General features: G+C 40.5%; 1 protein-coding gene across 1 annotated transcript in view; it reads left to right on the top strand.

The window, feature by feature from the left end:
* The window catches only part of LOC125450682 (paladin-like), a 115355-nt gene continuing 98485 nt past the window's right edge, over positions 1-16870 (top strand). The window contains exons 1-5 of the mRNA XM_059645028.1: positions 1-117; positions 4733-4912; positions 8690-8792; positions 14369-14548; positions 16238-16402. Of these exons, the coding sequence (XP_059501011.1) occupies positions 4746-4912; positions 8690-8792; positions 14369-14548; positions 16238-16402 (615 nt within the window). The 5' untranslated portion in view covers positions 1-117; positions 4733-4745. The remainder of the gene's footprint in view (positions 118-4732; positions 4913-8689; positions 8793-14368; positions 14549-16237; positions 16403-16870) is intronic.

Genomic DNA, 16870 nt, shown 5'->3' with positions numbered 1-16870 from the left:
TACAAATGGAGGGAGCAAAGTGTTATCAATGAATACACAATAGGCAAATGTTAACAATCCATTCAATCTGGTGTTCAGCTTGTGCATGTAAGTGCGTATCCAACTGCTAAAAACAGGGTAAGTTCTATGTCTGATTTATAGAAGAATAATATTGGTTAGTAGTACCTGTTAGAGGCCAAAGTGGCTTCAGAATGGCAAACTGGGAAAGGGCGGTTTAGGACAAAGTGAACTCTCTGAAGTAGATTTCGTCATCTGATAATTGTAGGCTCAAACCCATGCCAAGGAGGAGGATTGAACACTCACTCTGACCAACTAATCAAAGTGTTGAGGGGAAAATGTCTCAATGACGGGTTTAAGGAAGTCCATCATGGCCTCTATACTTAACAGTGCCATTTGGAACCCTGCTTATTATAGTCATGCCTATGCTCTGACCGCTCAGATATGATAATCACCCCACAGGAAACAGAATATCCATGCATGGTTCAGTTTATCTAGTCAGTTAGTCTGCAACTCTTAAAGATAGTAATGGACTTTCATGTGTGCCAGACCTATACAAATTATAATCTACACAGTACACTAAGTAATTTCTTTCATAGATTCTAAAGATGCTACATAGGTGACTCATGTCTCCTTTATCCTACTATGAGAAATCTAGGATGTATATACAACTTTGTATGGTGTATAAAGAGGTGACAGAAAAATATATTTTTGTTGTTTGATAATAATATTACAAAATCTGCATGAATTATAACATAGAAATTAAATTGGAACAGAACTAGACTCAGTTGAGACATTAAAAGATGTGCTTATGAGAATAATACTGGAATCATCTAGAGGCATTAGCACAAAGTCTAGTTCAACACTCCAGTATAGTGCTAAGGGAATGTTGCACTGTTGGAGTTGCTATCTTTTGGATGAAACATTCAACTAGTTCCCCATCCGCTCGACTTGGTGGATGTAAAATATCAGGGCGTGCTATTTCAAAGAATAATAGTGAAGTTCTCTTTATTCTCATGACCAACATTCATCTTATAACTAATCACTTAGTCACTAAATAAGAATGTCTGGCTATTCTAACATGAAGTTTATGGGACCTTGCTATCTGTGAATTGGCTGTCCTAATTTCTAGTAATTGCTACATTTCATCAAAATACTTAATTGGCTGTAAAACACTGTGGAACATCCTAATATTGCGAGAAACCCTAAATGCAAGCCTTTCCCTTTCTATTCTTCATTATAAGTACAGTTTAGAATGACAAACCAATGCAAATATAGCTGTAGTTATACTATTTTTTTAAACCACTTGTAAGTTTAAGTTTATCCGATTCTTCTGTGTACGTACATATACTTGAAGTCTCTTTAAATTCTGTGTGTAAATTTATCTTAGAAGACAACAAACATTTGAATGATTTGGAGTTTGGCCTTTTTAATTATATTGCAGTTAAATTGCCTTGAAAAGTAGTTCATATTTTCAATTCAGAGAAATCAATCATCCAAGAGTTAGCAAACGTGAGACTTTCAGAATAGGCAACTTCAAATATCAAAAGGTGACTTAATGAGTACGGTGACTGCATTCATGTGAAATATTCCAGCGAGATCTTTCTGCATCAAGCAAAGTGAAGAGAAAGTGTTCTGAAACAAGCAATGGATGGAAATAGGTAATAATTGGACCTTGCTATTGGCCAAGTTGATTCAGGTAAGTGTGCTGTGCTCAAGGATACCTGAAGGACATTTAATCTGAAAGAGTTTTAGACCAATTTTTAGGCGAACTAGTGACTGTCAAAAAACTGCAAGAAACTGCAGGACAGTATGAACAGTTTAGAGGAGTTGACTGATTAAAGAAGTAGATTATTATAACCATTAATGATATGGATGATGGAACGAAAAGCAACAAAACCAGATGAGTTGATATCATAAGTATAGGTGATATATTAAGCATTGTAAATAGAAGCATAAAATTATAAAGTGATATTGATAGATTAAGAAACTGAGCAAAACCATTCCAACTATCTCTTGTTAATCTGTGCTTTTCTAAGTAAGAGTTAATCCTATCTCTTAGCATTGGATTCTAGCAACTTGCCCATTAGTGAGTTCAGTGTAATTGGCCCAGAAAACTGTGGCTTATCATGTGCATTCTTTTATAGTAATGATTTGACTTGCACAGACATCCTGTCGTCTGATACCTTGCCTATATTTAGTAAGAATTTCAAAATCATCTTCAGAGCATCCTTTATTTTTACCTGGCTTCTTTTAACAGCCTGATGCTCAGTAGCAGTAGCATATACCATCTACGTGGTGCCCTGTAGAAATTTAACAAGGCTCCTTAGCCAGGACCTTCCAAACCCGTGAGCACTACTATCTAGAAGGGTAAGGGCGGTAAGTGTTTGGGGTATCTTCAGGTGCATAAGCAAATGTATCTATATCTCCCTACTGTGAGTAAAGCAGTAAGATAAATTCCTACCAGAACTGTGCTTCACTAACTTTTTGTTTTGTGCCTTCTTTATGTGATACTTGTGTCTTGTCTTGTCTCTTCGTATGTCTGATGGTATGTGCTGTGCATCCTTTTAAAAGAGATAGAGCGTTTAGTTATAGAGAGTTATCAGTCAGCAGTTCTGAGTTTTTCTTTCTGCGGCTGATTAGAAACAACTGGGTTGTGATAAATAGCTGCCACCTTGTTAAGTACAGAAATCTGGTGTGCATTTTCTTTAACTGGAGTACAGCAGCCAGGTACACCGGGGGCTTTGGATAGTTGATTAATTTATCATGTTTGTGATGACTCCAGGAATAGTGGGGCTCAATTCCCAGCGCACTACTGCAGTGAGTGATGACAGGGGACAGATTATGTGACATTTTGCAAACACATTGTAGAGTGTGGTGACCTTTTCTACGATGTGCCTTGCAAAATTGATTGAAAATTGAGCATTCCCTTGGTGCGTGCAGAAAGCTGCATCTTCCGAGTATATTGCTCTGTTCGGATTTTCTAGTGATTATTGTTAACTGTTGAGTTTGTACTAGTTTGTCTTGTTTGTTGACCTGAGTACCTTCATCTACCCAACAGTATCTGCTCTGCAAAGCTTCCATTTGGGTGGATGCAATCCTCAAATCAACGATTCTGTTTGCTACCTTAGTATGTGAAAAATCACATTGTGAACCCTTTTGCCAGTATTTGCAAATTAAGTAATCTATAGATTGCAGAAATTATATAAATTCTAGTCAAATAATATGGATTCTTAATCTGGCTCTGAATTGGTTATCCATTGTAATCTATACATTTTCAGGATCTTTCAGTGGTTAATCCTCATGTGTCATATCTGTGTAGGCTTACCAATTGCTAAGCAAATTTTAATGGCTGGCTTTTCCGCATCAGGCATAACCAAAATAGAAACCATAGTTCTGAATGTTATTTAAAACATTTGAAATTCTGTTTGGAAGTTTGTTGTGTCCTGGTTTAGACTAGGGGAATTTTGTGGACATTCTGACAATATGTTTATGACTGATGCTTTCTTGCTGTTGAGGCAGCACACTAACATTTCTCAGGTGAGTTAAACCAGCTTCTCAATAAGGATTGCCTGCAAATCATCATGCTGTTACTGGAACAAAGACATCAAGTGTTTTCTCCTGCACTTCAGCATGATTTAAGACTGCTGACTACTTGTTTCGTTCATAAGTTAATTTACTTGACTTTCTGAGCATAATGGGTCTTATCAACATCATGTTTTCCTCTGATCTAGTAATCAACCAGAAATCAGGTATTGATTAACTTTGTGGGTTGTTTAAAACAGTAAACAAATTACAAGCTATGAGGCAGATATGACAGCAACCAACTATTTCTATGTGTGTAACTTGCAAAACTAGAGGGTTAACTGCCAGGCAGAGTTACGACATTATAATCACAAAGTAAATGGAGTCATTAAAGATGAACTCTCTTAAAGGTAGCATATACATAATGAGCAAAAAGAGCAGGGTAATTTCTCCTGGATTCCCATGCACTCCAGTCTGGCTTGGGCTCTTTGATGGCATACTCACTCAAATCCTGCCATGATATCAAGCGCAGTCACTTCTTGAGTTAACACTTTTGACTATGTTGAGACCAAGGCTGTAGTGAGGTCTGGAGCTCAGTGCCCTGGTGGAATCCAAAGAGAACATCAGTAAGTGGGTTATTCTTTTACAAGTACCACTTCATAGCACAGCCGACGAATTCTTCCATCACTTTACTGATGATGGAGAGTAGACAGAGCAGGGTAGAATTGGCTAGGTTGAATTTGTTCTGCTTTTTGCACACCAGTGGTGTTAGAATTGTAGATGTACTGGAACAATCTGGTAAGGACCACAGCTAGCTGTGGAGCAGGTCTTCAGTACTATTGCAGGAATGCTGTCAGGACCCATAGCTTTTGCAGTGTACTATTTCTTTATGTTAACTGAGGTGAACTGAATTGGTTGAAGACTAGTATCTGTGATGCTGGAGATATCTGAAAGAGTGCGAGATGGATCATCCATTTGGCACTTCTGCTGAAAATTGTGGAAAATGCTTCAGCACTGTCCCTTCCACTGATGTGCCGAGCTCTACCACTGTTGAGGATGGAGATATTTGTGGAGAATCCACCTCCTGTTAGTCGTCTGCTACCATTCATGACTGAATCAAATTTAAAGTTATTGCCATTTGTACTAGAGAAACTGAATTACCGTTTAATCACAGTTCTGAAATTGCTTTTTGTTACCTTGTGTTGTTTAGCTGTTAATTGATTATGGGCACCTCTGCCAGTACCAGCAAGCAGACTGCACCAGCTATCCAAGCACCATGTGACAGGGATGCCAAACTGTCTGGATTTGACAATCGTTCTGAAGATATTAACACTGCGGCGGGCTTGGCAAAATCCATCATCACCAACAAAGTAGCACCTGTTGTAATTACGTGAGTACCAGAAGTCCGGGGCAGGACTTCGCTGATGTGAAAATTTAGTTACTATAATAATATTTTCTCTGGGCCCATTCCTCGATCACATCCGACTCCTTTATTCATTCACAGGATGAAGGCATCACTGACTAGGCAGCATTTATTGCCCATCCCTAAATGCCCAGGGCGCTGTTAAGAGTCAATCACATTGCTGTGGAGCTGGAGTTACATGTAGGGCAGACCAAGTAAGGATGGCAGTTTCATTCCCCAAAGGGCATTAATGAACCAGATGGTTTTTTTTTTACCCCTGACAAGCAACAATGGATTCATAGTCATTGTTAGACTCTTAATTCCAGCTATTTATTGAGTTGAAATTCCACCATCTGCCATGGCAGGATTTGAACCCAGGCCCTCAGAATGTTATCTGTGTCCCTGGATCAACAATTCAGTGAAAATGCCACTAGGCCATCACCATCCCAACTTGTTGTCACCTTCCCATGACACTACTTGATGTAAATGCAGGTGATTTGACTGTTGCCCTCTTAATCCCTTTCTCCTCATCAACCCATATATTTCTTTTAGATGAAGATTTACTGCTTTCAGTTAAGGCCACTGCATCCACCGCTAATGATGTAATCTTCTCTACACTGGGGAGACCAAATTCAGATTGTGTGATGCCACTCAGCCTGTAAGCATGAACCCAAGCTTGCCATCTGCGTTTCTAAGATAATAAAATGTGAGGCTGGATGAATACAGCAGGCCCAGCAGCATCTCAGGGGCACAAAAGGCCTAGACCCTTCATCAGAGCTCAGTTCGCAATAAACAACTGCACCTCCCAGTCGCAAACCATTTCCACTCCCCCTCCCATTCCTTAAATGACATGTCCACCATGGGCTTCCTGCAGTGCCACAATGATGCCACCCGAACGTTGCAGGAACAGCAACTCATATTCCGCTTGGGAACCCTGCAGCCCAATGGTATCAATGTGGACTTCACCAGCTTCAAAATCTCCCCTTCTCCCACCGCATCCCAAAACCAGCCCAGTTCATCCCTTCCCCCCACTGCACCACACAACCAGCCCAGCTCTTCCCCCCCCCACCCACTGCATCCCAAAACCAGCCCAGCCTGTCTCTGCCTCCCTAACCTGTTCTTCCTCTCACCCATCCCTTCCTCCCACCCCAAGCTGCACCTCCATCTCCTACCTACTAACCTCATCCCACTTCCTTGACCTGTCCGTCTTCCCTGGACTGACCTATCCCCTCCCTACCTCCCCACCTATGCTCTCGTCTCCACCTATCTTCTTTTCTCTCCGTCTTCGGTCCGCCTCCCCCTCTCTCCCTATTTATTCCAGAACCCTCACCCCATCCCCCTCTCTGATGAAGGGTCTAGGCCCGAAACGTCAGCTTTTGTGCTCCTGAGATGCTGCTTGGCCTGCCGTGTTCATCCAGCTTCACACTTTGTTATCTTGGATTCTCCAGCATCTGCAGTTCCCATTATCACTGACACATTTGCGTTTCTACCTTGCTTTCACAACGTCAATGCTATTGTCAACCTAATGCAACGTGCCAGCACAAATCAATTAATGTTTGAGGGATACGACTTGTTCTTCTCACTTAATGGCTTTTGGGACTCAACATTGAGTTCAACAATTTCAGACCATAATCCCAATCCCACATTTTGTCTAATTTCCTTTGCATTTTATGGTGTTTTGACTCTCCTATTTTGTTCATGTTAGCTATTCATAATTTTGACACTTATGCCTTCTTTGGAAGCATTTTATATTTCTTCATTTGTCCCATTGCCACTTTTTTTGGGTATTCTTGCCAACTCTTTTGTCGTTTGATATCTTCAGCTTTTTACCTTATAGACACTACCTTTCTTTTTCCCACCCACCCTATTTCACTTCCATAAAAGCTGTTGCATTTCTCACGCTTTTCCAATTCTGATGAAAGATCATGACTTGAAAGGTTCATTCTGTTTCCCTCACAGCAAAGATTGCCAGACCTACTGAGTATTTCCAGAATTTTCTGTTTTTAATCTCAGATATTTAGCGTGTGCAGTAATCTGCCTTTATATTTTCTACAATATGACAGGGGCTGGAAAATATGGATATTAGGCTGAGTTACTTATTTAAACTAATTTGTCCCAAATGTCAGCAATAAAACAAACTTTTTTAAAAAAAATGTGTTTATTAAAATAATTTCAAATTGCAACTAAAACATTATAGTCCAGAATCAAGTTCAACTCTTTTAATGTGAACCTGATCTTTGCCTTAATGGAGATTTCAGGATGTGCAAGGGATGTGGATGCTAGTTGTCAGATTTCACATGCTGAGAATAGTTAGCTAGATTAACATTATATATAGGAACATTTGAACATGGGTATCTACGAAAGGATATGCTTTTTAATAGAGGGAGTGCAGTGAAGGTTCAGCTGGGATGGCAGCTTTTGATACAAGGAGAATTAGATTACCTACAGTGTGGAAACAGGCCCTTTGGCCCAACAAGTCCACACCGCCCCTTGAAGCATCCCACCCAAACCCATCCCCATTCCCCTAAACACTATGGGCAACTTAGCATGACCAATCCACCTAGTCTGCACATCTTTGGACTGTGGGAGGAAACCGGAGCACCCAGAGGAAACCCACGCGGACACGAGGAGAATGTGCAAACTCCACACAGACAGTCACCCAAGGCTGGAATCGAACCCGGGTCCCCGGTGCTGTGAGGCTGCAGTGCTAACCACTGAGCCACCATGCCACCCGAATGTTGTCGAATGGCAGAGCAGGCTAATATCATAGAACCCCTACAGTGTGGAAACAGGCCATTCAGCCCATCAACCCTCCGAAGAGCATCCTGCCCAGTCCCACCCAACTACCTGATGCCTGTAGCCCTGCATTTCCCATGGTTCCTCCATCTAACCCATACAGGAAACCAGAGCACACAGACATGGGGAGAATGCACAAACTCCACATAGGCTGTTTCCCGAGGGAGAATCAATCTCAGGCCCAAGGCGCTGTGTGGCAGCCAGGCTAATCAATGAATCGCTGTGCAGTCCCTACTTTGACTTCTGTTTCTCATGCTTTTTATGAACTAGATTAACACAGCATAAATTACTTTTTCTGTACATTTACTTTGGGATAAATACCTTTTCAATCCTATTCTTTTATTTAAAACCCGTTTAATTTGTCTAGGACTTTCAGTTTTTTTTGAGCAGCCATTAATTCTTTTTGGGATCTCTCTATCTGAGCAACGCCACCTGATCCTGTCAATTGCTTTGCCTACAATGGTGACAGTAATTACAATTCAATCATTGCGAAACACATTTAAGAGGTCTGAAGGAGATAGTGAGGTGTCATTTTCGTTTAGAGGTTTGGTTTACTGTCCTTATCAAGGTAAGAGGTAAGCGTTTCAGTATGGGTAATGAGATTCATGACAGTTCAGCTGGCTCTGTTCTCATCGATTTGCCACAATGATGGATTTAATGAAATCCTGCTTGGCAGGTTTTTTTTAACTCAGAAAAGTTTCTGAAAGTTGGAAGGGCACTGGGGTCTTCCTTCTGTTTGAGACATACCACAGGCATAATAAAGGAAATTACGTGCATTTATACAGGACCATTCACAGTCTCAGGATATTACAAATCATTTTATGACCAATTAATTAATGTTTTGAAACATAATCACTGTTGTAATTTTGGAAATGTAAAAGTGAATTTGTGCCTAGTAGAGTCCCCTAGTAAGGCTAACAGGCAAATCATCTTTTTAGTGAATTCTCAAACCTATTGTTTGTTTCTAAGGTACAATTTGAAGGAAGAATTTCAAGTTCATGATGACTTTCATAAGGCCCACTATGTCATTGGTTGTATGAATGATAATTTACCTGAGCACTATCTAGTCCAGGTAAGTCACCTGCTTTCTCTAAAGCATGTTCTTGTACATTTTAAGCATCCATTGCTCAAAGAGTAAGCATATATAAGTAAGTATTATTGCATTGTGCTGTGATTAAATTGCTAGCATGTCAACCTAAGATATGTTAACATTAGGTAATGATATCTTTATATTAAGGTCATATTAAACAGTTTCTGCATCTATGGTGAATTTATAATGTGGGGGCATGTTTGAATTAAAAGAAATCAATTTATAAGACTTTTTTTATTGATAGGTACTGCACAATGCTATTCAAAATGTTGTGATTTTGAAATATTTTCCCAGCTTCAGGTAAAATCTTTTTTTAGTTGATATTGATGACTCCTTGTAAGTTGCGACTCACAGTGGCATTTATCATGCAATCTCCTACTGCTCATCTCATTAATCATGCAGCTGGGCTGTATGATGTCTGTTCTGTTCAGTGGAATTGCATGTTAGGAGGAGAGGAATGACTTTCCACTGCCAGGACCTTCTGGAGTTCAGGCTGCTAGCACTATATTTAAGACTGACTGCACACTACTTCAGATGCAGCCAGCCTGGAACTAATGGATTTGGTTGCAAAAGAGCATGGCTACTCATATGGTAAAAATGGAGACATCTGGCAGTAAGCAACTTGGTGAGTTTCATTATACTGTATTATGCTGCTTTCCCTTTGCATCATTGCCAACTCATTCTAAAACTGTGCAAGCTTTAATTTAATCCCTTTTGCACAACCAATTGCATCTCTTCTTTAATGCAGGCACTAGCAGCACCTAGAAAACTTTCCTAAGAGGAGGCCAGTGCTGGAGACCCTTGGCTCCACCTCTGAAGAGGAAGCCACCAGCCCCTCAGAGAATGTACCAACAAGGATTTCACCTGCACCCTCCACCAGCTCAGAGACTATCACCTCGGTGGGCACTCTTTCTAGATTGGAGTCGGGAGCACAATCTGCTGAGCAGAGCACTGATACACCTCTGCAGCTAGTTGTGGAAGAAATGTCCGAGGTGTCTGGAACTCAGAGGGCGGTTCATGATCAGGCACCTGCTTCGGCCCAGGCAGCTGATGATCTCATGGCCTTAGCTTGTAATTGCTTTGCCCAAATGCACAGGCAGGAACCAAGGCTATCTTGCACAGGCCTCCCAGTTCTGGCACTAATATTCACATATAATTGAACATTGGTGCCCTGGAAGCTTTTTCAGTTAACAAACTCCAAGTTGGTGACTGGGCACTGTCAAATCAATGAGGGTGGAGCCTTTCGGAAGGGAGGGAAGCCAATGATGTTAGGTAGTCCTACTGCTTGGGCTTCTTGCTGTCCTCGCCATGGGGAACAGAGATAAAGAGTTGTGACCTTGAGAAAATGGCATCAGTGACATCCTGGATATATCTGCTCTCGAGGATTGGCAGCTCCACAGCTGCCCTTAAAAATTCATGCCAGCGGTAAAATTGCCAGCCACAGGGAAGGGATTGCTAGTTTTACTCTAGCAGATGACGCTGTTCGGTTATGATTCCCTGCGACATCCTTGATCTGTTCCTGCACCGTTTTCTAAGATCTTTATAAAATAATGGGGAGGTCAGTATGTATGGGGATTGATTATTCTCCTCGGCCTCCTTGGGAATTTTTCACTGACTGATCCTCCTTCTGGAAGCTGTGTGCTGGAGACCACTGTTCTTGCTGGGTTTGCGGACAATGTTCAAACTGCTGTCAGCTCTTTCTTCTCCACAAGGAATGCAACTACAGTGATGCTCATGGCATAGGCATCACCAGATAATTTGTGAGGATTATGAACTGAAGAACACCATTTAACTCATGGTACAATGAAGAACCACGTTATGACCTCACACTGTGTGGCGTGGAGCCTTTGCAAAGAGCATCACGTCATCCCTCATAAGAAACTCTGAGGTATCTAACCTAATTCAAATGTATATTGCACAACCAAAGTTTTCTTGCTGAATTGGTGGAGCGGAATTTAGCAATAATCTGCTGTGATAGTTCCTCGCCCTAACCCAGATAGGCACCCCTGAACATCGCAGACTATGTCTTTGCGTAAATGCAGAACAGTGTGTGAAGGTGCCAGCTCCGAAACATTGTCTTCAAGCTGCAGCTTTAGAACAAAGCTGCTGGAAAAGTTCAGCAGGTCTGGCAGCATCTGTGGCGAGAAATCAAAGTTAATATTTTGGGTCGAGTGACCCTTCCCCAAAACTTATTTGTTTCAGAAAGGTAAAACCAAGGTGATGGTTTTAAGTTGGCATCTAATTACTGTTGCTTTGTTGACATACGGGAAGCTAATTAGAGCAAAGAATGCAATAGTCATGATTTTTGAGGCCATAATTTGCAATGTTCATCCTCATGAATGTATGTCTTGCCATTGAAGTGCAATGTGATGCCAGATCTGTGACATTATTGCTTCAGATTTGGCATGTTGAATGTAATTGCTCCTAGCAAAGCTTCAAATCAAACAATTTTACTCCGTTCCTGAAGAGAAAATCTTCAACCTTCTCCACCCAATTTGCCAGCGGGTGACAACCATTTTGTATTGTCTTTGTGCAGTCAACTTTGGATGGAAGTTTATGTCCTTTGAAGTGACTTGCAGAATCTGCATGCAATGCAGGATGATTATCCTCTATTTTTTGTTCCCTTTATGCTATTGTCTCCAGGTCCTTTGCTATGACCTAAGTGAGAAGAGTGTATTGGTTGTCCCGTCCTTCTGCAAGCCAGTGCAAAATCTTTGGAACTCCTATTAAACCGCCAAGACAGCGAATTTACCTCATAAACACTACTCAGAACAAAAGTAATTCACATCAGGTTGTCATTAACAGAAAGTGACACTATTTGTTATAATATTTAACTTTAACAAATGGTTCAACAAAAGACAGGATCTCTAATCTACAGCTGTGCAATTTCAATTACACCCTTTTAAATCCTCAAAATACATAAACACACTCGTTCATGAAATTTACAAAGATAGGACAAATGATTTGATATGGATACATGGGAAAATTATAGACAATGAACAACATTTTGAAGATTAAAAGTCCTCATAACTATGGTGAGTTAAATTATCTATCAAAGTTCCTTTTTATTTCAGCAAAGATCATGCTCTTGTCATTTATGCAATAGTCACTCTTCATTTGATAGTTGATCCAAAGCACCTAGGTATTTTTGCTGGATTTTTTCCTTTTAGCTTCCTTGGTTTTTTTGTCCTTTCACCCAGAGAGAGAACAGGCCAGAGTGATATTTTCAGATTCTGCTATATATCTGGCTGCCTTGTACTTACAGCTCTGTTGCAAACTACAGCTCAACCAATCAGACAGTTGTGGTGAGGCGGACTTTAGTTAACTCAACAATTCACAGTGCTACTCTGTCTCAAAGTAATTACCTTTGCTGCAAGTTGTTGAGCAGCTTTTTAAATAGTACAAAAGGGTCCAATAAATAAGAAAAGCTTTCCTCCCATTATATTTGATGGTCAATTGTAGCCCTTGTGCATGGTTGTGTCAGCCTGTTGATACCTGACCTAATCGATTAAATTTCTCAGGGCACAGGCAGTGGATGCAGCTCCAATTGCATGTCACACACAATGGAAGTCACCAGTGGTACTTGTGATACTGAGTTAGAAATACGTTTGCATAGTGTTCTTGAAAATAGTGGTATGCAATTTATTTTGTCTTATGCATCAACGAATGCACACTTTGTAAAGGATAGAATAATTTTTTGAAGAAGGGTCCTGAGCCGAAACATCAGCTTTCCTGTTCCTCTGATGCTGCCAGGCCTGCTGTATTCCTGCTCCTCCACACTGTGTTGTGTTAGACTCCAGCATCAGCAGTTTTTACTATCTCAGAATAATCTGCAAGATTGAATGCTTCTTTGTGAAAGTAGATTTGAACATGACCTGTCTGATGTTGTTTTTCCACCACTGTTTTCAATCCAACATGTCTATTTTATAAAAGTAAATGTTTCACACTGTTTCTGCTGATTCTACTCACCGAAGCTCTAAACCTAAAATGTTGTTATGGTTGATGACCTGACATGCATTTTCTGTTCTTGGATTTTCAACCTTTGTGCTTTTCTTTCTAAATTGTTAATTCTCAGCATGAGGTATGGCTTTGCACTCTATTCCTTGTCCAATCCATCATTACCACTGCATCAAGGGTGCCTGTTACTTTTGTGAGTACTTGTATTCTTATGGTTTTGAGAAAATGGGACTTATGAGCAAGTTCCTGTGATTGCATATTTATATATGACACGCCCAGAGGCAGATACCTACAACTTTTATATGACAAGCTAATATTGTCAGCTAGACATTCTAAGACTTATTGTGGAGAGTACCTCTATGGACTTATAGAGTCATAGAGGTCATCGAGATGTACAGTATGGAAACAGACCCTTTGGTCCAACTCATCCATGTCAACCAAACATCCCAAACTGGTGTAGTCCCATTTGCCAGCATTTTGCCCATGTCCCTCTAAACCATTTTGAATCATATATCTATCGAGATGCCTTTCAAGTGTTGTAATTGTACCAGCCTCCACCACCTCCTCTGGCAGCTCATTCCATACACACACCATCCTCCTTGTGGAAAAGTTGCCCCTTTGGTCTCTTTCAAATATTTCCCCTCTCACCTTGTGCCCTCTAGTTTTGGACTCCCATACCTGGGAAAAAGACCTTGCCTACTCACCTTACCCATGCCCCTCATGATTTTATAAACTTCTATAAGGCCACCCCTCAGCCTCTGGCGCTCCAGGGAAAATATCCCCAGCCTATCCAGCCTTTCCGTATAGCTCAAACCCTCCAACCCCGGCAACATCCTTGTAAATCTTTTCTCTACTCTTTCAAGTTTCACAACATCTGTCCTATGTCAGGGAGACTTCTTGATGGGGGATTTCAAGACTAGGGGCACAACTTTAAGATGAGAGAAGAGAGATTTAAGGAAGACATGAGAGGCAGAATTTTTACACAGAGGATGGTTCATGTATGGAATGAACTTTCTGATGAAGTGGTTGATGTGAGTACAATTATAATGTTTAAAAAACATTTGGATAAGTACATGAATAGGAAAGGTTAGGAGGGATATTGGCCAAGAGCAGGCAGGTGGGACTAGTTTAGTTTGAGATTATGTTCGGCATGGACTGGTTGTGCTGAAGAATCTGTTTCCATGCTGTATAATTCTATGGTAATTTCCAGTTGACCTGATTAATACTACAACTAAATGTAGAATTGTGGCATGGCGTATCCCTACTTTTAGACTGGAAGTTTAGTGTCCAGGTTCCATCTACCATTGAGGTCTGTAATATCACATTTGAATGGGTTGATTGAAAGGAGTTTGGGACCCTCATGGTGCAGTGGTAGAGTTCCTGCCTCTGGGCCACATGGTCCATGTTTGAATTTTAGCTGCCCTGGAGATGTGTCAAAAAAAGTTGATTAAAGATATTTTTGAATGTAGAATTGGAAATTCAGAAGTTGAACACATTGCTTCATTATTTGCTGGAGGCATCAATTTATTGATTAACCATTTGCAAAGCTCTCCAATGAATGACACTCTTGGTGACACAGTATTTCACTATATGTTCAACAGGGGAAATATTTCATGGTCAAAGATCTCAACAACAAAGTCGATGCTCTTCTCACCATGAGTAATTATGGGGCACCAAACTTTCGCCAGGCTTACCCTGGTTATCCAGTGTACGGCATGGGACAGCCAACAATGAAAAGCTTCTGCAAAGTACTGCAAAGACTGAAGGAGGAAGGGCATCAGGTGAGCAATGTGTTCAGTGTTGACCAGTGCTGCTGTCTCATCTGTGATGAGTACATCAATTGATGTGGGTAATTTGTAGTTTGGTGCTATGCTGAAGTAAGCAGAGTCATAAATGCAGAGATGTGGAGGTGTCAGTATTGGATTGGGGTGGACAAGGTCAAAAATCACTCAATACTGGGTTATCATGGTACATTGGCTGCTTTTGGAATAGTTGTATTGTCCGTGGGCTATGGGAAAACCTTTGGTCAACAGCCTCCTCATGTATATTGCTCAGGCTGCATGCTGCTGTTTGTTTTTTTGCCTACAGAATCTATCGTCTACCTCATCAAATTGGTATGTTTTCCTTCTGCCTCCTATTCCTACCCTCCCTTGAACCGATCCTTGGCAATGGCTGAATACATCTTAAAAATTTTTATAAAGAGAACAGATAAAATGTTTGCCACAATATGCCGTCACTTCATTTTTTAATGTTCCTTCAAAGTGGAATGGAAGCCCTGTTATGGTTGACCACATTTTACATTTCCTCTATGAAGATAGGTTTCAATATAAGATTAAAGCTGAATTGAGAATGCCCTGCAAAATGTTTTGTTAGCATTCAGTGTATGAGTAGTGAAAATTGACTGTCAAGTACAATGATAGGAAAATGAGAAATTTACTTTTCACATTGGGCAGCCAGGCATAAACATCGATTAAAAATACTCTCCTGATATCATTGACCTGACTGTTTTAAATGCTGGAATGTTTTAAATCTTTTTCAGGTTTCCGTAACAGGCTAACCTGTATTACTGAATTATGGCTCACCATTGACCAGTGAAAACCATCCTTCAGCAGCCTAAATACTCAAATCAGGACTTTCCCTCGACATCCTTCCTGCCTTTCGATCCCTCTATTTCTCTCTAATAAGTTGATTCTTAAAATCTACATGATTGACCAAACTTCTGATTGCCTGTACTAATAGCTCTCTTAGTGTTTTGCTTTCATTGTCACATTGGAATATTTCACCGCATTAATAATTCCATATAAATACAGATTTTTGAGATTTTACCAAACAAGTTTGCATTCTACATTTTCCTTATAACAAATATCAGTGGTGAAAGGAGCTCCTCCAATTGGAAACCTGTAATCCAGGTTCTAAGGCTAGTAGATCAAGTCAGGAAATTTTGCACTGAATAACGCAATTTTCTGCTATGGGGCTTGAGGTGTGAGTGTGTGATTGAGGAAAGCATGCTGGATACAAATCAGTTGGCTAAGACTGTTAAGAAGTGCTGGTGATGAGGCCCACTTCAGCTCCTTGGACATTTTCACATTGACTATGTTTAATATTGGGTCCTTTGATTCTCCCCTCTTTGACTGCATCAATTCCTCTCACCTACTTCCGTGTCCCATTCATACCAGCTCATACTCTCCACACACCTTTTATGTCCCTTCATATCTTCCATGCTAGCTCATGTTTCCTTACCCCTCCCTGAATGGCTTAGCTCATTAAACTAAGTGTAAGTTTTGATGAGCTGTAGATTGAGTGTAAAATTATTTCAAAATCTCCAGATGCTGTAACCAGAAATCTTTATATGTGACATTTTTGTAAGAATACTCTTTATGATTTGAACATATAAAGTGAATCATGATAATTGCTTTGTTGGAACTCTGCCAACAACCTAAAATGTTTTTTTCTAAATCTACAAACTCCAGGAAATCATTTGCTTCAACGTTCGTGAGGAACCAATCATTTTGTTTCACCAAGATGATGATTTTATTCCTTACACCCCACGTGATCGCAACAATCTGCAGGAAAATCTCCACAACCTTACTCCAAGAAATCAAGTGGATGAACTGGAATTAGTCATTAAAAAGGAGGTATGTGAATTTTTGATGTTTTCAACATCAAAGCTTTCTGAGTGACACTTGTTAATTTTGTTGATTATTGCATTTATGTAAAGGTTTAATTACCAGTTGTTTACCCATGAAGTAAAGATTTTAAAGTCCATGCTGACTATTGGATCTTTTGTTGACTTGTCTGTAAAATTTTGCCATATTGTGTCTAAGTGTGTGGGTGCGTGTGTCGTTCTTTTTCGGGAAGCCCTCATGGTTGCTTTGTCAGGTGACTGAAAAGCCCAATGCGCAACCAATAGTCTCTGTCACAGGAGGGACAGATGGGGGTTGGGAGAATGGGAGGCTGTGATGCTGGATTTTTGCTTTGTCTATCAACACCTGGCCTCAGTTCATCATTGGCGTGGGACCTGAGGTGTACGGAATGCTCCCACTTGCTTTCCCTCCTAGTTTGAAAGGTTTAGCCCATGGTTTCCAAGGCATTGATGGATATGT

Source organism: Stegostoma tigrinum, chromosome 3 (assembly GCF_030684315.1).
Source record: "Stegostoma tigrinum isolate sSteTig4 chromosome 3, sSteTig4.hap1, whole genome shotgun sequence".
Taxonomy (NCBI): Eukaryota; Metazoa; Chordata; class Chondrichthyes; order Orectolobiformes; family Stegostomatidae; genus Stegostoma; species Stegostoma tigrinum.
This window is presented reverse-complemented; position numbering and strand designations above follow the sequence as displayed.